We start from the raw sequence: 22,495 nt of genomic DNA, 5'->3' as shown, positions 1-22,495 counted from the left end.
AACGAATCCCTCGCTGAGAGGACTCGTCATTCCTGAGTCATGTTAAAGATTAGTTCAAACTGAACAAATCGTTCATGAACGACACATCACTAATAGACAGCAAGGGTACTACCACGGTTAAGACACAGAAACGCAGTAAGGACATTGTTAAAATGGACCATGTGACATCAGTTGGTCAACCGTAATTTTACGAAGCTATGAGAATACTTTTTGTGTGCAAAGAAAACTAAAATAACGATTTTACTTGTCAATTCTTCTTCGCGTCATCCTAGTGCCATTATAGAGAGGATCACGACGCATGTGCATGCTTTCCTCTGCACGTATTCTACGTCAGCAGTACCACACACATGCGTCATGATGAAACTCTCTTATACCAATAAAGCGCCAGAGTCAATATTACTATAGACATGGCATATTAAGATGATGGTTGAATCATGTGGTTAATTCTTAAATGATTCCATTTGATCACCGCTGTCTGGAGTATGTGGTTACATCCTTGCAGTACTGACACATCTCTTTAGACACTCAAACGTCACAAGCGTCCCCGAAATCTCTCATTAGCATGTCATTTAGGGCTGTTTCTCTGTTCACCGTGCTTTCAGCGATCACGTCCCACTCGGCGGAATTCAGCTCTTTTGATCACAGTGGATTGTGTGAAAGCAAAGCAGGGATTTAGAGAGGATAACATTCACCACTCTTTTCATCTCCTTCTAGTACTTGTCTTGTTCACTACAGCATTGGCTGAAATTGTCATTTATTTTAAAGGTGACATATCATGAAAATCTGACTTTTCCAGGTTTTAAGTGCTATAATCAGGTCCCCAGTGCATCTACCAACCAAGGAAATGTGAAAAAGGTTAACCCAGTAACTTTGTTTTGGTAAGCCTATTTCTGCAAGTGTCTGAAAAAACGAGCGCGTCTGATTTCGCTCCCCTAGTGACGTTGCAAAGGGATTACATTATAATATTACCGCCCCTTAATCTGTCAGTTTCCACCCATGGCGCCATCATTTTGATTTCGCAAGCGACAACGGTGTACTAGTTTTTATGCTAATGTTCTGCCTTTGGCTGCACAGACGAGCACAGAACATTGTTTAGAGTCCCAGCCTCAGAGGAGACAAGAGAGCAGAGGATTTATTGATTTATTTAGTGAATATTGCTGTTGCCACACAGATCTAAAATAAACATGTGATTTATTTTCCAGCTGTTTACCTTCACAGACATAACCGACTGTTTTTGTAACTCATGTGTGTTTTTAACATAAACTTGTTTGTGAATGAGAACTTAGTGTGTGAATGAGAAGTTTAGTACTCACATGCTGTGACAGCCGCTTTCTGTCCGTGTGCTTCGGATGTGTGCTCTCAGAAAACCGTATATAAGAAGTTTAAACTAATATGATTTAAAACGCATGATTTCAAAGCGATAAACAGATATATTTAGCAGGTCCGAGCTGTAATGGTGCAGCTTTATTCTGGAAAAGGTGGCGGGGAGCAGCAGCTCATTTGCATTTAAAGAGAAAGGCACGAAAAACAGCGTGTTTCTGCTTCCACTCAAAATCGGCATTTTCAAAATGATATAATAAATGATCTGTGGAGTATTTTGAGCTTAAACTTCACAGACACATTCTGGGGACACCAGAGACTTATATTACATATTGTAAAAATGGGCATAATATGTCTCCTTTAAATTCATTATGTGCTGTAATTTGTTCTGCTGCTAAAGCTTTGAACAGCATTGAGATGCCATCTGAATTTTGAAATTGAATCGAGACATTGGTGGTGTAGCTCTGTATTTTTTTATTTTTACATACATTTAAAAATACAGTATTGATGACAGATGTTCCTCTCTCTCAGAACTCTTTTACTGTGTATGTGTGTGTGTTCTTAGCACGGCGAGCAGTGGCAGAGGGGCAGCTGTACCTCCTGTGTGTGCGATCGCGGTCATTCTCGCTGTCAGACGGAGAAGTGCCCTCCTCTCCACTGTGATAAGGTCAGCAGAAATCCATTACACCCCAACACTTCATGTCAAAGACAGTTTCTTGACCTCCACACTTGCTGAGAAGATCACGAAAGAGATGCTGTTGGCTAACCGATTGTTGTCATTTACAATTTAATACAATCTCACTTTGATTCTTGCAGTTTATGCTTCTTGGGCCTAAAAGTGACAGTTAGGATTTTTCGTCATCCAGGATTGTTTGCACCATATATTTTGCATTTTGTCTGTTGCTCCGGGGTGTTTTTCATCTCAGTCTTTTGCTTTCATGCAAAATTCATGATCTTATGTAACTGTGCTTTAGAACAATACTCAGCAGGAACAGACATTTCGTTTTTATATCTTACCTTAATAAGTGTGACTCCTTAAAGAGCGTGAAATTACCTCATTAAATGAAAATTAGAGTTTTATGGCTTATAGTATTTATTTTAATAACTGGAGTCCATCTCTATGCTAAAAGTTGGCGAAATTCACTTTTAGCATTTATACAGTTCTTTAGTTTTTTTCTTCTAGGCTATTGTATATTTTCCTAAAAAAAATATACAGGGACAAGCCCTTCAGTAGGTTCAGTTCAAACTCCTAATTCCTAAATTTCTAAAACTTCCAAATACATCAACACACAATTTTGTGAGGTTTATAAGAAAATATTTTGGGTTGTATATAAATTAGGCTCTATTAAATGGAAGTTGTTGTTTACAACTGATTTTTTTTTACAAACTGAGGCACAAGTAAAAATGATTGGTTACACTTTATTTTAAGCTGTCCTTGTTACAGTGTATTTATACACTTAAGTACTTAGTAATAGTAATTAACTTCATGTACTTACTATATGGTTAGGGTTTGGCTTAGGGTTACTTGCATGAAATTATGCATAATTTATTGTTATTATAATAGTAAGTACATGTAATGTGTAACAAGAACACCATAAAATAAAGTGTTACCAAATGATTTGATGTGCATTATAACAAGTGTGACATTTTATAATGTCTGCTAACGTGTGACTCCTCAGGTTCAGACGAAGGTCAAGCGAGCCGGGCAGTGCTGTGAAGATTGTGTCTCATCAAAAGGCAGCTGCCTCTATGAGGGCATTGTCCGTTACCATGGTGATATGTGGAACGGCACGGGTTGTGAGTTCTGCATGTGTGAACGGGGTCAGGTGCTGTGCCAACGGGTCGAGTGCACCAGATCGGAGTGCCCACGGGTATGTGTCCAAATTTTATAAGGAACACATTTCTATGCAGAGCCATCAGCAGGGACACATACTTACCCTGCTCATTAAAAGACACGATTAACAAGCTCAGCTTGAGGGGATGCCCTATATGTAAAATGTTGACTATTATTAGGGCAAAATATACCAGATGAGTTTGAGACCTGGGGCACATTATCTCTGTGGTCATTTGTCCTGGTTATGAATTATAACTTTATTCAATCAATATATTCTCTGCTTCTCCATTAATCATAAGGAGCTTTGAAAGGTTGAGCAATGTGGAGATTTATCACTTATTAATTATACTTTTGGCCCAAATCCAGAATTGCCACTGTAAAGGTTATTCTTTAGAGAGGAAACTTAAAGGGGTCATATGATGCTTTTTTAAAGATCATTATTTTGTGTATTTGGTGTAACAGAATATGTTGACATGCTTTAATGTTCAAAAAACACATTATTTTTCAAATACTGTACATTATTGTAGGTCCTCTATGCCCCGCCTCTCTCAAACGCTTCATTTTCTACAAAGTCCCTCCTTCCAACAAGCGCAGTCTGCTCTGATTGGCCAGCTGACCCAGTGCATTGTGATTGGCCGAACACCGTAAGCACTCGTCGGAAATGTAACGCCCCTTACCATAATCGCGATCTTCATCTTTCAAAATAAATGTAAAGACAGAGCCCGAAAGGGGAACAGAGTCGCGTGATGAAGCTGTATGTGTTTGCAGTACATAAGCCACGGTTAAGACAGCTGACTCCACTGTGATGTGACGCTGTCTCTCTCTCTCTCTCTCTCTCTCTCACACACACACACACACACACACACGATGTGCAAAACTCCGCATTTGAACAGTCAATAGCAAATACTTAAACTAATAACAAAACAGTAGCTGATTCAGAAGCACCAGATTGTCATAGCAAAGTCAGAATTACCTCCTCTCCTAGGTTCACGAAACGGTCGTCCATAAAATGCATTGCTGTTCTGTTGTAAGTCATCTTAAAGATTCCTAAATCCATCTACTTTCGGAAGGCCAAATAAAGTGCTTTTGCTTTCGCCTAGAAACACACAGCGTCTCCCTGCCATGGCTGCTTCAACACTAACTGCGGTTACTGAAACCACGCCTTCTTTCTTTGCGTGCACATTTGGGCAGCATTATGCAAATATTTCCACATAGTGAGGTAGATATGTGGGGGCGTGTTAGAACGAGCCGTTTTAGGGGGGCGTGGCAGAGTCTTAACTTTGATAAAGAATATATCTTTGGTTTTGAGACTTTAGTCTTTGCAACTTCAGGGATCTTATCTATGCACAATCAGCTTGTAACAGTCCAAAGAGAAAGGAAAACTTGAAATCGCATCATATGACCCCTTTAAAAATTTTTAAGTCCTGTGAATTTCATTACTGTCAAGGTAAAGTTTGTAATGGAAGTTTAAAAGAGTAGTACACAAGTTTGAAGAGAAACCTCTCAGGTTTTAAATGTGACATACATTCTGGTGCAAAAAACTATTATGCATGCTGTAAAAAGTGGTAACATGCAATTCTTTAGAGATATTTCTACTAGTTTTTCTTCTAGTCCCATTTTTGGGATAGTTCTGTCATCATTCACTCACCCTCATGTCAGTCCAAAATCATAAAACCTTTGTTCAACTTTGAACTCAAAACAACCAATGGATGGACAAAAAAGATAAGAGTATAATAAAAATATCTTCATTTGTGTTGTGAAGATGAGTGACATGAATGTAGGTAAATTATCACAAAATTTTCTTTTTAGTGTGAACTATCCCTTTATATTTAGTTTTGTTGGCATTAACTAATGTATTCAGGTTATTTATATATATATATATATATATATATATATACAGGTGCATCTCAATAAATTAGAATGTCATGGAAAAGTTCATTTATTTCAGTAGTTCAACTCAAATTGTGAAACTCGTGTATTAAATAAATTCAGTGCACACAGACTGAAGTGGTTTAAGTTTTTGGTTCTTTTAATTGTGATGATTTTGGCTCACATTTAACAAAAACCCACCAATTCACTATCTCAACAAATTAGAATATGGTGACATGCCAATCAGCTAATCAACTCAAAACACCTGCAAAGGTTTCCTGAGCCTGCAAAATGGTCTCTCAGTTTGGTTCACTAGGCTACACAATCATGGGGAAGACTGCTGATCTGACAGTTGTCCAGAAGACAATCATTGACATTTGGAATCCAAGGTCCTAGAGTCTGGAGGAAGGGTGGAGAAGCTCATAGCCCAAGTTGCTTGAAGTCCAGTGTTAAGTTTCCACAGTCTGTGATGATTTGGGGTGCAATGTCATCTGCTGGTGTTGGTTCATTGTGTTTTTTGAAAACCAACGTCACTGCACCTGTTTACCAAGACATTTTGGAGCACTTCATGCTTCCTTCTGCTGACCAGCTTTTTGAAGATGCTGATTTCATTTTTCCAGCAGGATTTGGCACCTGCCCACACTGCCAAAAGCACCAAAAGTTGGTTAAATGACCATGGTGTTGGTGTGCTTGACTGGCCAGCAAACTCACCAGACCTGAACCCCATAGAGAACCTATGGGGTATTGTCAAGAGGAAAATGAGAAACAAGAGACCAAAAAATGCAGATGAGCTGAAGGCCACTGTCAAAGAAACCTGGGCTTCCATACCACCTCAGCAGTGCCACAAACTGATCACCTCCATGCCACGCCGAATTGAGGCAGTAATTAAATCAAAAGGAGCCCCCACCAAGTATTGAGTACATGTACAGTAAATGAACATACTTTCCAGAAGGCCAACAATTCACTAAAACATTTTTTTTCATTGGTCTTATGCAGAGGCGGACAGTAACTAAGTACATTTACTTGAGTATTGTACTTAAGTACACTTTTTGAGTATCTGTACTTTACTTGAGTATTATTTTTTCTGAGAACTTGTGACTTTAACTTCACTACATTTGAAAGACAAATATTGTACTTTTCACTCCACTACATTTATATCAAGGTCCTCGAAGTAGAAAGTCGTTAGCATCTTTGAAAGTCAGTGGGTGATTTCTTTTCCGCCTCTGGTCTTATGAAGTATTCTAATTTGTTGAGATAGTGAATTGGTGGGTTTTTGTGAAATGTGAGTCAAAATCATCACAATTAAAAGAACCAAAGACTTAAACTACTCCAGTCTGTATGTATTGAATTTATTTAATACACAAGTTTCACAATTTGAGTTGAATTACTGAAATAAATTCATTATTCAACTTTTCCATGACATTCTAATTTATTGAGATGCACCTGTATATTAATTTTTTTCAGTGCAGTGGTTTTAAGGTCCTGCATTAATTAAAATGAGTGCTGATATTCATTGAAGTCATAGTAATAGAGCGTCTGATTAAACAACAAAGAAATACAACAGATGCTTCTATATCTTTTTGAAAACATTGATCAAACCCTCTTTCCCATCTGTAGTTCCGTAATTCACTGACATATTCTGATTCGCCTGTAAGACCACCATGGCTTTTGTGATCTGACTGTGTTACACAGAAACAACTAAAGATTCTCTCATGAATGTAAATGACTATTGATAGCGGCCCCCTATAAAGAACCTCAGAGGTAGAATTGGAAATGTGATGTAATTAGAGATTTGTGGCTCTGTGTCAGACAGCTAATCATTCCCCTGTGGGTGTTTTCATGCTGAAATTAAATGAACTAACATTTCTCACCTTGTGCCAGGGAGAAAAACTGGTCCATTTGCCTGGGAAATGCTGCCCAGAGTGTAAGACAACAACCAGTTCCTGTACATATTCACAGCCAGACCAGAAGGTACGAAGCTTCTTTAAATATGGGTTTTAGTAAAACATACAGTGGTTTTATCATGTTTTATATCCATGTTTACATGTGAAATACATATGTTACCATACAAATGTTTGGGGTCTGTAAGATATTTTGAAAGAAGTGTCTTATTCTCACCAAGAGTGCATTTATTTTATCAAAAATACTGTAAAAACAGTAATATTGTGAAATATTTTTTTACATTTTTGAATTTTTAACATCATTACTCCAGTCTTTATTGTCACATGATCATTCAGGAATCATTCTAATATGCTGATTTGGTGCTCAGGAATCATTACTTATTATTTATGTTGAAAACAGATGTGCTTTTGTGAAAATATTTTATGGAAACTACGATATATTTTTTGCAGGATTCTTTAATGAAGAGAAAGTTCAAAAGAAAATAATTTCTTTGAAAACATTTTTTTTTTGTAACACTATAAATGCATTACTGTCACATTTTATCAATTGAGGGTCATTGCTGAATAAATGTATTCATTTCTCTCTCTCTCTCTCAAAAATAAATAAATAAATACTGAGCCCAAATGCTAATATGCAAGAAGCTTTTGATAGCAACGAAGAAAAAAAGACAAGCAAATCAATACCACCAACAATCAGACTGTCTTTGTCTATTTAGGGGCAGAAATTTAACATCAAGAGTTTTAGACGCCTTACTGTAAGTAAGCATAAGCGTGTGGTTTGCAAATTAAAAAAATATTATTATAACAGATCTTTTGTCTAAGCAAAAATGTTTGTTTACTCTTCTTTGTGTCTCAGAATCTAGAGAGTGTCAGAGAGGGGCTGTGTCGTGTGTGTCAGTGTCAAGAGAATCATGTGATCTGTTACCAGCGTTCCTGTCCCACCTGTCCACTGGGCACCCTAACTATACCTCACCCTGAACAGTGCTGTCCCGATTGCAATCCAGGTGAGACCTGCATCTATGTTGGTGTTCATTTCCCAAACAGCAATGGTGTACGAAGCTACAGTAGTTAATTACCATGCTGTCTTGTGTATATGCTCCAATATAATCAGTGAAATTGGGGTTATACTTTGATTTATTTACTTCAAAAGAACATGATTCTATTCCCAGTTTAAAAGCATTTCTTTATGTGATTAAAAACATTTCTGAATTGTTCTGAAAATCTTTCTTTATCAGCCCTCCAAGGAACAATTTCTCAACCATAAGACAAAACATAGTTGATCTGGGTGGTAGAGAGATGAGAGCTATAGCATTAGATTATATTCTGGTTAGATAACGTGGTTTTTTAACTCTGCGGCACCCATGAGACTCGGATCTGATCTATATACTAAATTTCCCTGGTGACTTCAAAAGATGCTACAGGAAGGAACATTTTCCTCTCTCTCTTTCTCTTAGGAAAGACCATAGAGAGAGAGAAAACGGAATGTGTTTGTGTTTACATTTTGCTTTTATATAGATATGTACTGTATGTTTATCTGAAGAGACGGGGCAAATTGTTTGGACGTTTATATGTGCGTGGGTTGACCGTTTGGCATCTCTGTGTTTATGCTTATAAGATTATGCTAATGTATCCTCCAAACACAGCAGTCAAATAGAATTTTTTCTCTTCAACGTTGGACAAGAAACGGCTCCCCTGTTTACAAAAAACAAAACATACTTTTCCCTTCTATATTTATCATAAGCACTATTAAGCACATATGAAAAGTAGAAGCTTGCGTGGTGATAGCGCTTGTTAGCTGGTTAATGTCCAGATTTGATCAATAAGGCAAAGGCAGTGTATATGCATTCGCAGCCACATAACCATTTGTTACTTGACTGCCTGTTGTGAGGAACAGAAGGAGCCCAGCATCAGTGTTTTATCAGATAGATTGTCTGAGACATAATGACTTGCAGTGTTACTGTGAGAAACACTGCGATTCGGAAAGATTTACTAGCTGCTGACCGTATTATAATATATTTGCACTCAAAACAAGTAGATTTTTCAAATCGATGGAAAGTCTCAAAGGTCGTTCTGGTAAAAAATGCTTACTTCAACTGGAAAATGGAGAGTAGGATAGTTTTTCCCCAAGACTTATTGATTCACACACCAAGGTATTTAATTAAAAGTGATTTATGAGGGAATGTCAGAAAATAATAAAGACTCAGAGCTTTCATTTTCTGCCTCTGGATATGAGTCTGGCCTTGTGCTTGCAGTCTGGTCCAAAAATTGAGAGTTACCATCAAATAATTACCAACGCACCTTTAATGTTCTGCATTGCCCTATTTCCATGTCTCTTGCTCTGGCCTCATGTACGGAGCCAGAAACCTGCAACCCAAAGTCCTTAGCAAGGGATTTACCAGCTCATTAGAGACGGTGTAATTAATTCTTGTGCCAAAGAGAATTATAGTTAGAGGCTCAGGTTTCTTTTGGACCATGTGGAGAAGTTATGAATGGCTTATTAGTACACTGAAGACTGGGTGGGAGATTTGGTGGTTCTTTTGCATGACTATAGAAGAAATGACCATGACGTCATACATACAAGCATTATATGATGTAATAATATTTGTTAATATTAAAAGAAAATATATGGTTTAGAGTGAATAAAAGCAGGTACACTACCGTTCAAATAATTTATAATGTTACAAAAGATTTCAAATTCAAATACATGCTGTTCTTTTGAACTTTTCATCAAATACTCCTAAAAAATTGATCACTTTCCAAAAATATTAGGAAACACAAGAAATGCTTTTAATGTTAATATTAGAAAAATATGTTTCTTGAACAGCAAATCAGCAATATTGTAATGATTTCTGAAGGATCCTGTAACACTGAACCCTGGATTAATGGCTGCTGAAAATTCTGCATTGAAATCACATGAATAAAGTAAATTTTTTAAATTATAATAAAAATATATATTAAAGGTATTTTTAAATTTGCACAATATTTCTATTTCTACTGTATTTTTGATCAAATGAATGCAGCCTTGGCAAATAGAAAAGACCTCTTTCAAAAACTTTAGACATTTTACAGACCCAAAACTTTTTGAACGTGTATATGGTTTAGTGAAGAACTATGTGTAGATTAATTTCCACACTATCCACAAGCCTATTTTAAATGTAAGTATTTTCAATTGTTGGAAGTGTGACAGGTTTTGAGTACTCATGATTGCTTAAATACCCCTTTGACAATGTAAATATTAATAATAATGTTATATTGGCTATGATTAAGAACAGCTTTTCTTCGTTTAAAAAAAATACCTAAAGCATTCACAATAAATGGTACTTTAATGGTTGTTCTTTAATAGGTAAATTCAGCCATTTTTGGTGACGTTTGGGTTTGTGCAATGCCTTAGGAAAATGCAAATGTACTGTCACAGCTGCAGGCCAACTGGTTCTGTTTTATTAGAGCAGAGGTGAACGATTCTAATTTAAATGGGTGTTTGTGAAGTAGCTTTATCTGTCATCTGAGGAGTTTGACTGTGTTTTTTTGTGTGTGTCTGTAGCAGTGCAGTGTCACAGGGACTGTTTGACATGCTCTGGCACACCAGATCACTGTGACAGCTGTCAGGACCCTTCTGCCCTGTTGATGAATGGACGCTGTCTGCAGTCATGTCCTGAAGGATTTTTCACTCAGGGCAAAGTTTGTGCAGGTATAAACATTTTATTTTTTTGTGTGTGTGTGTGTGTTTTTACTTTTACAGCCCTCGCTGGTTTTGTTGCACGAATTGCTGTTCGCCTCTTCATCTCACTTCCTTTTTTACTTTATCCTCCTCCTCCTCCTTCTATTTTCCCACCAACATTCACACATGTCTGGCCTAAACATATTTTTACCCTATGGTATTTTAAATCCTCAAAACGCCCTCTGCTTTGGGTGACTTCCATAAATAGCTAATCCTATAGCTTTGTTGGTTTGTGTTTTGTGTGTACTGTATGTGGATGTACATGTACATGAGTCATGTTTGTCACAGTCATTTCAACAAGTCAAAACACAGACCGGATCCTACACTGGAATTTCCCCCCACTTTGGAGGGCTATTGCCAGGGCCGGATTTGCCTCTGTTCGTGATATAGGCAAAACACATTTTTGGGCCATATTAATATAATAGACCTAATATTACCACTCAAGCAAACAAAAATATTTCTTAATCAGTGGAAACCATTACAGTGTTTTCTATCGCAATAAGCACTCGCCTTCAGTCAATAAAAATCGAATGTAGTTCTTAATTTGTTTGAGAACTGAGAAAGACCATACCATATAGTCGTGGCCACATAACCACCTCCGGGAGTGCATTATTTCTCTAATAATTTTAATGGCCTGGAGTCACAACCACACATCAAGACATTGTTCAGATGATTTGTTTCAAGACATTTGACATGTTTCCGTCCTGAAATCTCGTGTGTTGAACAAACGTTTTACGCACCTCATCCCAAACCTTCCGTTGCAAATTCCAAAACATCATTTTAGAGCTAATAACAGAGGCTTGAGCCATTTGATATGCAGGCTAACGCAGTTATTAATGCAGTCTAACGCAGTTATTAGAGAGGGAGAGAGAGAGATTAAGTGTGTGTGAATACCTGCGTCTATGCGTCTCTCAGCAGTATTCAGCAACAGCGTCTACTAATAGCAAATCTCTAAGTTAAACTGCTTCAAGAATCTCGCTACTGAGAAATGTCATTTAGCTTTTCAGCTGCGAAACTATTTTACTTATAAATTCACTGTGTTTCTGTTCGTATCTCCGCGTGTGTGCGCGAGTGCGTGTCTGCACTGTGTGTGCGTCTCTGTGAGAGAGAACGGGAGAAAGAAAGCATGATTTTCGTATAGCCTACATAAAAAAGGTGGAAGACATGGAAATAATTTGTCATTTTTTACCCTATTGTTTGTTATATTTATTTGCTCAATGTCTTCTGGGGTTTTTGGTTCTTTTACTGTTGTAGATAGCCCATAGTATAACAAAAATATTATATATCTCTTCATTGTGTTTGGGCCCCCCCTGGACGAGCGAAAATAGGCATGTGCCTAGAATGCCTATGCGTAAATCCGGCCCTGGCTATAGCATCATTTGACAAAATTCTTATAGTCACTCTTTAAAAGCTGCTGTACTAATTCTCTCACACAGAATCTCTATTAATGTATCAGTGCTTTGTACCCAGCTTTCGCATAGTTTTTTGATATTGCAGCCACGAAGTGTATCGCCCAACCCTCATCACCCTTCTTTTTCTCTTTCTGCCAGCCTGCCAGCCGTCATGTGCCACCTGTGAGAATGACTTTGAATGCACAGCATGTGGTGGGTCCTATCTCCTCAGTGGCAGGCAATGTGTGACCACCTGTGAGAGAGGTCTGTTCCAGGACTACACACGCTGTCTCAGTAAGTCAGCTGCTGTTTACATTTCATTCACTTTTATTGTCTTGACTTTCTGTGATACTGTTTACTTCTGCTGTACTTTTATGACTGTCTTACCAGCTTTAAAGAAAGTGTATATATGTATATATATACTGTATATATATATATTGCATCTCAGCAGGTAACTCTTGAGGAAAGATGGCAGTAATACTGTAATAACACAGTATTAATGCGTCTGTGGAGCTATCATAGAAATGTTGCCCAAAATCGTGTCTTAAATATATTTTATGAATGAATGATGCATTTATATAGTGCTTTATTGTGTATTGTTGAACACCCAAAGCGCTTTACAATCATGTGGGGGGATTTCTTATATTTTATTTAAATAGATATTAAATAGAATGATAAATGCATATTTAATATATGTATCTATATTAAATATATACAATACTATTATTTGTTTTAATTTATATAATGTACGTAAATATATATATATTTACAGCCTTTCAAAAATTACAATGATTTGATACATTTTGTATTCAGCAAGAATGCATATAAGTAAAGGCATTTATAATGTTATTCTATTTCAAATAATTTTGAACAATTATTCAAGTTAACTTTATTCAACATTTTTCAACTTTAATCATCTAAGAATTCTGAAAAGTCATGGTTTCCATACTTCCTTAAGCTGCTGTTTTCAACTCTGGTAAAAATAGGAAATGTTTCTTGAGCAGCAAATCAGCATAGAATGATTTTCTGACCATGAATTCTGAAGAAATGACTGCTGAAAATTCAGCTTTGCCATCTAAAGAATAAACTAAATTTTAAACAGGTTGAAATAGAAAAAAATATTTTATATTGTAATAATATTTTACAACATTACCGTATTTTTTTTTATTAATTAAATGGAGAATCATCTTAGTACAACAACATTTTCACTGATACCAAACGAATTCTTAATTTATTAATTAATTTTGTATTTATTTATTGATATAGACAAGGTGCAAATATCACCTGCTATTTATTTTTTAGGACTAAGATTTACTCATTTACTTCTTTGTTAAATATTAATTTATTGTTCATTGCTATATAATGAAGCTGTATTTACTTCCTCGATAAGCAAAAGGGCCCAATTTATATATTTAGATGTGGAATTCCTATTGTTCAACATTTTGCATCGTGTTAGCTCTAAAAGGTCAATTTCTTCTTTGTTATTAAAGCCAGATGGAGCATTACTGCATCTGCAGTGCATTCACTCCTTGCATAAGAATCAACCTTAAGACGTGGGTACCTGGTCTTGTCAGGCTACCTGACTATAGCAATCCAATCTGGAGGGAATCATGCATTAGTGACCTGTTAACTGGTCTGTGACTGGGACCACTAGACTGTACAGCAATTACTCCAGTCCCCACTCTCATTCAATTGCACACTTTAATAAGCCTCTCCCACTAATTGGACCACATTGTTCTACAAGCGACAAGATGGAGAAGAAATATCCAGCTTAGTTTGAGCCCATTATAATGGATTTAGCGAGAACGAGTCTTACTGAACATATGAATGTGGAAGATTTTTATTGTGGCCAAGCGATAACGATTCATTCTCTTGTTTCACTCTCTGAGTGTAAATGCAAATGTTCAAGAAGTTAATTAGTTAAGCTAAAAAATGAGGAAATCTTAGAGGAAGCCCTTCATCTTTTTTTCTCTTTTCTTTCTCTCTCTTTGTCTGTGCCTTTCTCCCTTTCTCTTTTACATTTTAAATGATAATAGAGTTAAAAAAAAATTATCTCATGTAACATATGAGGTTTGCAATTTTGAAACAAACCGCTAACAGAACTTAACGAACACTTCTTACATGCCACAACTTGGATATCTTAAAGTACTATATATCCTTTCACATCTGCAGCATATCAAGAAGTCGTGTAAAACCTTAAAGAGTTGTGCTGACAGACATGGCCAAGTGTTCTGTCATTAATTTTTCTAGCATGCCAAGCTTTTCCAGATCCACTAAACATGGTTACCTACATCTCTTGTTCACACTTTGTTGTTGGCTGTCAAAATATTTGGTCCCGTTCCAGCTTCTCAGGGTTCTGGGCCAGTTTGGTGCCAGTGTGTGTGAGTCTGTGGAGAGGTGCCATGTAGAACCGTGAATGTTTCACACCGGGCGCTGTGCCCAGATTTGTAGCTTAATCCTGAGCACTAGATTCCCACAAAGAATAAGAGAAGGTGTCTTGTGACCTTATTGCTGCACAACATAATTAGAGACTGTTTTCACAGATTCTGTGGCATTTGTAACCATTTAAAATCATTGATTATTCATAAGGTAAAAAAAATACAGTATTTGTACATAAATCTGAAAAACATTGACACAAGGCATAATTAATTACATGTAAAATAAAACATTAGATATGAAGTAAGTGGTTCTTACTAAGGAAAGTATCAGTATTTATTTTCTAAGTACTACATTTTAATGTGAATCTCATCCCTCACCATGTTTGTTGTGGACATGAATGACACCAGCTGTGTGACTTAATGAGAGGTATGATGTTACTTTTCATAGTAGAAGCTGAATTTTTTTTTAGCATACTCCAGTTTTAAGTGTCACATGATCCTACTGAATTCATTCTAATGTGGTGATTTGGTGCTAAAAAAAACAGTATTTAAAAAAACAGTAATATTTTAAATGTTGAAAACAGTATTTTTGTGGAAACTTTTTTCAGCTTTTTGGCATTACAGCATTCAACAGCATTTATTTAAAATGTGTAAATTGTTGGAGGTACATCTAGAGACCAGATTATCAGGGTGACTTGGTGGAATATGCAACAGAATAGCACATTAAGAACCATTCAGAACATCTTATTTACCACATAGTCTTTAGTACAACACCTTAGTACAGTGGCACCACGTTTTGCATTGCTAGCATCACTCACATTTTGTTCACAAATGTTCAAAATCTGGAATAACAGACATCTTCTATTATTTGTTATATTCAGCCTCATAAACAGAAAGGACCAGAAGGTGATTTTGAAGAATCTGTTCATTTGTTCCACATCTCTCGCTTTCTCTCTCTCTCTCTCTGTCTGAAGAAGAGATGGTAGATTGATGAGATTTTAAGGCTTGTGTGATATATTTATGTGGTGTAGTTCAGTAAATTTGCTAAAGGGAGATTGAGTTAGTGCCCTGACTATTCAAATTTAGGTCACTTATTTTACAAAGCAAATATCTTGAACTTCATGGGAAAAACTAAGAGAAAACCCTCCTTCCATATCTACACAAAGCCCAATCAAGCTTTTCCAAATATTGGAAATATGCGACTAGCCGGTGACAAAAAAAACATTAATCGGCCTAAAGATAAATTTATTAGCAAAGGATTGTATTTGGTGTTTAGATATCAGTAGGCCTTTGGATATATTCTTACAATCTTACCACTTATTCTTAGTGGAGATACATTTGTATTATTTGTGCCATTATGTATTTTAATGCACATATTCAACATCTTATGTATGTGATTCTGTATGTGTCCTTCAAATCGTGAGACTTTCTTTATATATGCAAATGTGTTCTTCTGCCTTTTTTGTACCTTTTACAAGCTCCCTCAGAAAGGTCGTCTTTTGTTCTTATCTGACTGGCTTGTATTCTCTCGCAGTCAAAGTAAATTCACTTTAATTCATCACAGAAAAGCCACCACACAACACTAGAACATAAAGTAACCGTGTAATTCTGCCTTATGCTGTTTGTGTAGTTTGATTTTGAACATGTTATTGATTTCTTCCTCTTTAGGTTGCCGTGACTCCTGTTCATCTTGTCAGGGGGTGGGGCCTCAGGATTGTTTGACATGCTCAGACCCCTCCCACTTACTGAAGGATGGATTCTGTGTTTCGGATTGTGGTCCAGGCTTTTATGCTAATCAAGGCAGCTGTTATGGTATGATTGGTCTAATTGATCTAATTGGTTACTCTGTGTGGTTTGTTTTAATTAAAGCATTTTAATTTAACAGATTTGCTTAAAACAATGTTTGAGTAAAATGTTTGTTTGAAATTAAACAATTTAAACTAACTTTGTTTTTTTATCACCACTTGAAGTTGAAATACACTAAGTTTTGCCCAGATTTCATCCAGATTTGCAGTCTAAAGGAGTCATCGCTAGTTGCCAAACTTCAGACCCAGTCTGCAGATTTTTAGCAGCTGGAGTTGATAGATTTTACATTGCCTAGTGTATGATGGGCACATATTTCGTTTTTTAGCTTTTTACTCCATCCAGTCGGAGGATATCAAGCATTGAACACATCCTGTTTTTATTTGTCACACGTCTCCTATAAACGCAAAATGTTTTTGCATGTGTTTGCTGTGTTCAAGACATTGTGAATGTCTTATAGTGTATGACCCACAGTCATTTAGTGTTTTCTGGGGCAGCAAGTTAGCAAGATTATGATCCCTGTTTTTTTTTTTATCTGTTCAAATTTGTTCAAAGTTGTGCAGTGTATTCTAGCCTTACAGTGCACCCAATAATTTTAATTTGTTTTTTTTTTATTATTCTTTGAATATAAATAGGAAATGTTTTGTATTGGATGGATGTAGCATTTACTAGTCCGATTGTCATGACATTTTTATGGCCTTATTCGTTGTCTTATCACTGTTGATGATAATATCTTGCCAAGTAGACACAAAAGCCTGCTTCAGAAATGTCACCTTGAATACATTTAAGCTTCACCTTGACAACCCTACAGCAAATGCAGAATGACACTCTAAATGTGTATTTTACAGTGAAAGAACTTAAGCTCCACAGATCCATCTTGTCTGTTTAACATATGAGAGAACTGTGTTGATGGGAGTTTTTGGGGTTTCTGGCTATGGGTAAAAATAGCTAGTGGTTTGAGCACTTTAAATCTTGCATGCTGACTTTGAAAGTCCTGAGGCTTTTCTGCATTAATTTGTTTTTTTTGAATGCGGTCATTGTGATTGTGATATTTTAATCATGAGGTTGTACTAGTTCTTTAATCCAAATGTTAGTTGTCTTATTTTTTATGCAATATTTATAACACATTTTTATATCCTGTTGTAGCTTGTGACCCTTCCTGTGCAACCTGTCATCCCGAAAACCCCAGTTGCATGAGCTGCACCCCTGAACATGCATTGCATCAGGGGAAATGTGTACCACAATGTCCACCACAGTATTACAAGAATGACCACGGCCGTTGCCAAGGTGAAAAGTTTTCTTTTACACTTTTAATATTTTGTTCAACATGTCCATGTAGGCCAGGGGTGCCCAACCCTGCTCCTGGCGATCGACTGTCCTGCAAAGTTCAGCTCCAACCCTAATCAAACACACCTGAAGCAACTAATTAGGGTCTTCAGGATCACTTAAAAATTAAATGCAGGTGTCTTTGATTAGAGTTGGAGCTAAACTTTGCAGGACAGTCAATCGCCAGGAGCAGGGTTGGGCACCCCTGATGTAGGCAAACACAAACTCATAAATCTCTTTTCTAGTGAATTGAAAAACCATTCATTCTGAAACCCATTTTCTTTGCCAGAGATGATTCTTTGGAAAGTTTCCCTGTCATTTGGAGTCAGTCCCTTGAAATGTCTTAACTACGTTTTCTCAGCAAAACCACATGGGTTAGAAAATTGTCATGTCTGGATGTTCGTTTGATGCATGATTTTGAGTTTAAAATGATATATTAATACAGTCAAGCCTAATCCTGTGGTGTACAGTCCATTTGCAAACACTTTTCTACCTAACCGGCTCATAAGAAACTCCATACATTATGACTGAGGATATTCGGAAGTAGCAAAACCACAATAATTCCAGAATTTGAGATGTGCTAAAGTACTCCAGCAAGACAAGTTACATTTTTGCTAACCGACTTTGATGAAATTGGCCCTGAAAGGTTATAAGTTACAATAGGTCCTGGTTGGTAATTTTTGCTCTCATCTCATGGGATTTCTACTAAATCCACCTCCTGAACTACGCCTATGTTGTTCTTCCAGCCTGCCACAGTTCGTGTGCGTCCTGCTCAGGGCCAGCTGGGTCTCACTGCACCTCCTGCTCAAAGTTTCTCATCCTGAACCAAGGCCAGTGTGTGGAGTCCTGCGGAGAGGGACTGTTCTCCAGAGGGGGACACTGTCACAGTACGACTGCATTTCTAAAACTCTGATATTCCTCCCACTGTTACATAATTATGTGGTGAAAACTGGGTCACGATAAAAGAGGATAGATCAAAGATGAGCTGTCCTAAAGAGTTCTTGTGTAATACTTAGCAAAGATTTGATTCGACCACTCACTAATTGATGCAATGCATCATTAAAAATGTATTTAAAATTTGGTCTGAATTTTTAAGATATCCAAAACTAAATGGAGGGACAAGTTGCTTGCAGTTGAAGATAGACCTCTAGATCCACAATTTGAGTTGAATTACTGAAATAAATTAACTTTTCCACGACATTCTAATTTAGTGAGATGCACATGTATGTTGCATTGTAAGGTAGTGTGGAAAGTGAGGATTTTTGTTCAGTATGGGTTATCTGTTACCTGTAGCCATTTAAGTGTAGTTGTCCCCTGCCCCAGTATGTCAATCAGTACTGCATTGCGGGTGAGTGTGTGTGTGTGTCCTGAATACAGATAACCTACTCTGTCTAGAGATTCAGCCTATTTGTTCACAGAAGTGTGTGTGTGTTATAGAATGTATGTATATAGATATATATCTACACTGTAGTGAGGCTGTAGGGAGTATGAAAAATATACACTACCCTTTGAAGAAATTTATACTTTTATTTATAAAGAATGTATTACATTGAGGAAAAAAATTGTAGTCATGTATAAGGTTGCAAAAAATCTATTTCAAACAAAGGCTGTACTTCAAAATTTATCAAAGAGTCAAAAAAACAAAAACACTGTATCATGGATTCCACAATTCCTTACCATTTTCGACTGTGATGATAAGAAATCAACATATTAGAATGATTTTTGAAGGATCATGTGACACTGAACTAGAGTAAAGTTTGCTGAAAATTCAGCTTTTTCATCACAATAATATTGTTTTATAATAATATTTCACAATATTAATATTTAAAAAATGTTTTATCAAACGTATAAACCTTTTCTCAAAAAACAAATAGCAGCAACAACAAAAAATCTTACTGATGCCAAACTTTTGAATGGTAGTCTACTAAAATGACTTAATGAAAATAAAAAAATGTAAAAAGGTTTGTGTGAGAGTTAGGTTTATGGCTTGGGGGACTGAAATGTCATTAGCTCTCTTAAAAAACAATAGTCAATGTAAAATTTCCCACCATGATAGAAAATCAAAGGTGTGGATGCGTGCATGAAATCTGAATGTCATAAACTGTGTGGATGTACCTCGTGGTCCCCTTGCAAAAGCAGCTTTAAAGTCTAAACTATCTAACTATATTTATGAGGTATAAAATGAAATGGCTAAAATTTAGGTTTAAAACTAAAGTCTAAAAATTTTATGGAGCATAAATTAAGGTCGGTTAAATTCAAAGAGACATTCCCTTTTTGATACAATGCTGTGTGCAGCTTTCATGTGTCTATGAACTTTACTTTTTCAACATGTTTCTTTCTATTTTTAGGGTGTCATTCATTGTGTAGGGTCTGTGTGGGTCCGGACTCCTCAGACTGCATGCAGTGTGTCAAACAGGAAGAGGTCCTGCTGCCTAAAAATGGACATGTCTCTCACGGGTCCTGTATGTCTGTCTGCAGGCCACAGCATTACCTTGACGCAGATCGGACCTGCAGAGGTGAGCAAACAAGAAGACACATTCTTCTATTTTTCTCTGAAGATGAAGACACATACGCTGCCATTTTAATTCTCAGTAGCTCCCTGATTATGAAGTGATGGCAAGATAAACGCTGGAAAAAAGAATGTGCATGTCGTCGTGTTGAGTGACGCACTGCAGGTTGTTTGCACTAGTTATTCCCAATGTCTTAATCTTCGATGACTGAAGATCTGCAGTTCACTCCAGATACACCAGGGCTGTTGTACAGGATGTTAAACACCCTGTGGAGAACGCTGTTCATTTCAAATTTAAATCCTGACCAAATCCTGTCAAAAAGGATTTGGAATGACATTTTTTGAAAATTAAAAGAAAAGGCTTATCTTTCGGAAAAAAGTGCGGGTGTGAGCCATCATACACAAACCCAGAAATTTATTACATTAAAACTGTATGAGAACATGTGCTTGTGGTATATTCCTGAAGGACTGCAGGCTTTCTGTAGTACCACCAACACCTCGCCCCCCACAGCACCGAATAAAATTTACAGTTGCTTTTACAGTCCCGTTGAATGGTTTCTGAATTTTACACCGTGAATCAGTTCTGTTTTTATGATGTTCCCACATGCTGAGAGCTTCACAGGAATGGAATTCTGGCTCCAGTACGTGTCAGATATGGTGTATAAAACTTTTATTTGTCAGAATATGATAAATTTCATTCTGCATTTATTTCTAAAATGGCTCACAATTAAATATTGTATTAAATAAAATTAATTGGTAACCATTTACAATGGGGTTCTGTTGGTTAATATCATCATGATGCATATCTTGTAAGCATTTAAATGTTTAGGTTCATATTTCTTTATAAACATACTGTTAATTTTAAAATAATTTTTGTTAAAAAATATATTAATATATGAACGAATTAATATTAACCTACATTAGGAAATGCTTTCAAATTATTGTTCATTGATAGTACACCATATAGAATGCATTAACCAATTAAATCCTATTGTAAAGTGTTACCAAATCAATATATATATATGTGACCCTGGACCACAAAACCAGTCTTACGTTGCTGGGATATATTTGTAGCAATAGCCAAAATGATTGATTTTTCTTTTATTCCAAAAATCATTAGGATATTAAGTAAAGATCATGTTCCATGAAGATATTTTGTAAACTTCCTACTATAAATATATTAAAACTTAATTTTTAATTAGTAATATGCATTGCTAAGAACTTCATTTGGGCAACTTTAAAGGCGATTTTCTCAATATTTAGATTTTTTTTGCACCCTCAGATTCCAGATTTTCAAATAGTTGTATCTCAGCCAAATATTGTCCTATTTATTCAGCTTTCAGATGATGTACAAATCTCAATTTAGAAAAACTGACACTTATGACTGGTTTTGTGGTCCATGGTCATATATATATATTGTTTTAATTGACTTAGAAGAACATCACTGAAGGTGGTGAGAAAGTGGCCAGTGGGCTGTTCATTCAATGGGTCCACTGTCATGAAGCTCACTGCTATAATAATGGCAAGTGCCTCTTTCTTCAATGAAGACCTTTGTGTTGAGCCAGCATGCTCAGACAAAATGTTGAGCTTCCTCAGGGCTACTTGTCTGGAGTGTGTGTGTGTGTGTGTGTGTGTGTGTGTGTGTGTGTGTGTATGTGCTGATGGATCAGATATCATGCAGAGGAAATTCCAATCTGTAAATCCCTCTAAAGTCAGTCTCTCTGCAGGCCTCTATATGTTTGTGTGTTAGTCTCACTCAATAGGGTGACAAGAACTATAAATAATTAAATTGGAATGTGACTATTGTGTGATCTGAAAGCAAGAGCCAATTTAAATAATTTTCAATTATTAGTATTATTTATATTTTGTGGGCAACCATTAAAACCTTTACTGATAACAATCATTATTGCATTATTAAATGCTTTACAAAGAGCCTAGTTGGTTAAAGGTTAGTGTGCAAAGATAGCTAAGAAAATTGAAATAAATATGTAATGGTTTTTTGTATAAGTGTGGTTAACTAATGACATTTAAGTGCGGTTCTGAGTGCCCAAAAGAATCCAAATACCTTTTAGGCATGTTTAAACAAACAGTACAGTAGCCTCTCACACTCAGCTATGGTGTGAGTTTAAAAATCGATTCAAAGTACATTAAAGAATTCATCCCATCACTGTGAACCTTCAGAACTCATGTACCATTTCCAATATCCTGGCTTCATTTCAAAACACACCCCATGGCTTGAAATGTAATTTAAAAGAAAAATGGTCAATATGGGAGGCATTTAGGCATATTTATTGTGTGTGTGTGTCTGAATTGCATTAAAAGAAAGCTTAGCCCTGTCTCACATTCACTCAGTAGAATACGGATTTCCTGGGTTAGTATTTAGCACACCTACTATTCTTCTTTGGGGAATGTACTGAATTACAGGGGTAGATAAGCCCTTTTGTTC

The 22,495-nt window shown here is 36.4% G+C and overlaps 1 protein-coding gene across 1 annotated transcript in view; it reads left to right on the top strand.

The window, feature by feature from the left end:
* Positions 1-22,495, top strand: part of LOC107599217 (extracellular matrix protein FRAS1-like) — a 127,503-nt gene that overhangs the window by 48,026 nt on the left and 56,982 nt on the right. The window contains exons 6-16 of the mRNA XM_016290751.1: positions 1,886-1,987; positions 3,000-3,191; positions 6,905-6,994; positions 7,641-7,679; positions 7,781-7,928; positions 10,466-10,612; positions 12,193-12,327; positions 16,080-16,223; positions 17,361-17,501; positions 18,287-18,427; positions 19,889-20,056. Coding sequence (XP_016146237.1) covers positions 1,886-1,987; positions 3,000-3,191; positions 6,905-6,994; positions 7,641-7,679; positions 7,781-7,928; positions 10,466-10,612; positions 12,193-12,327; positions 16,080-16,223; positions 17,361-17,501; positions 18,287-18,427; positions 19,889-20,056 — 1,447 coding nt within the window. The remainder of the gene's footprint in view (positions 1-1,885; positions 1,988-2,999; positions 3,192-6,904; positions 6,995-7,640; positions 7,680-7,780; positions 7,929-10,465; positions 10,613-12,192; positions 12,328-16,079; positions 16,224-17,360; positions 17,502-18,286; positions 18,428-19,888; positions 20,057-22,495) is intronic.

The sequence above is a fragment of the Sinocyclocheilus grahami genome, unplaced genomic scaffold, assembly GCF_001515645.1.
Source record: "Sinocyclocheilus grahami isolate Dianchi unplaced genomic scaffold, SAMN03320097.WGS_v1.1 scaffold262.1, whole genome shotgun sequence".
NCBI lineage: Eukaryota > Metazoa > Chordata > Actinopteri > Cypriniformes > Cyprinidae > Sinocyclocheilus > Sinocyclocheilus grahami.
This window is presented reverse-complemented; position numbering and strand designations above follow the sequence as displayed.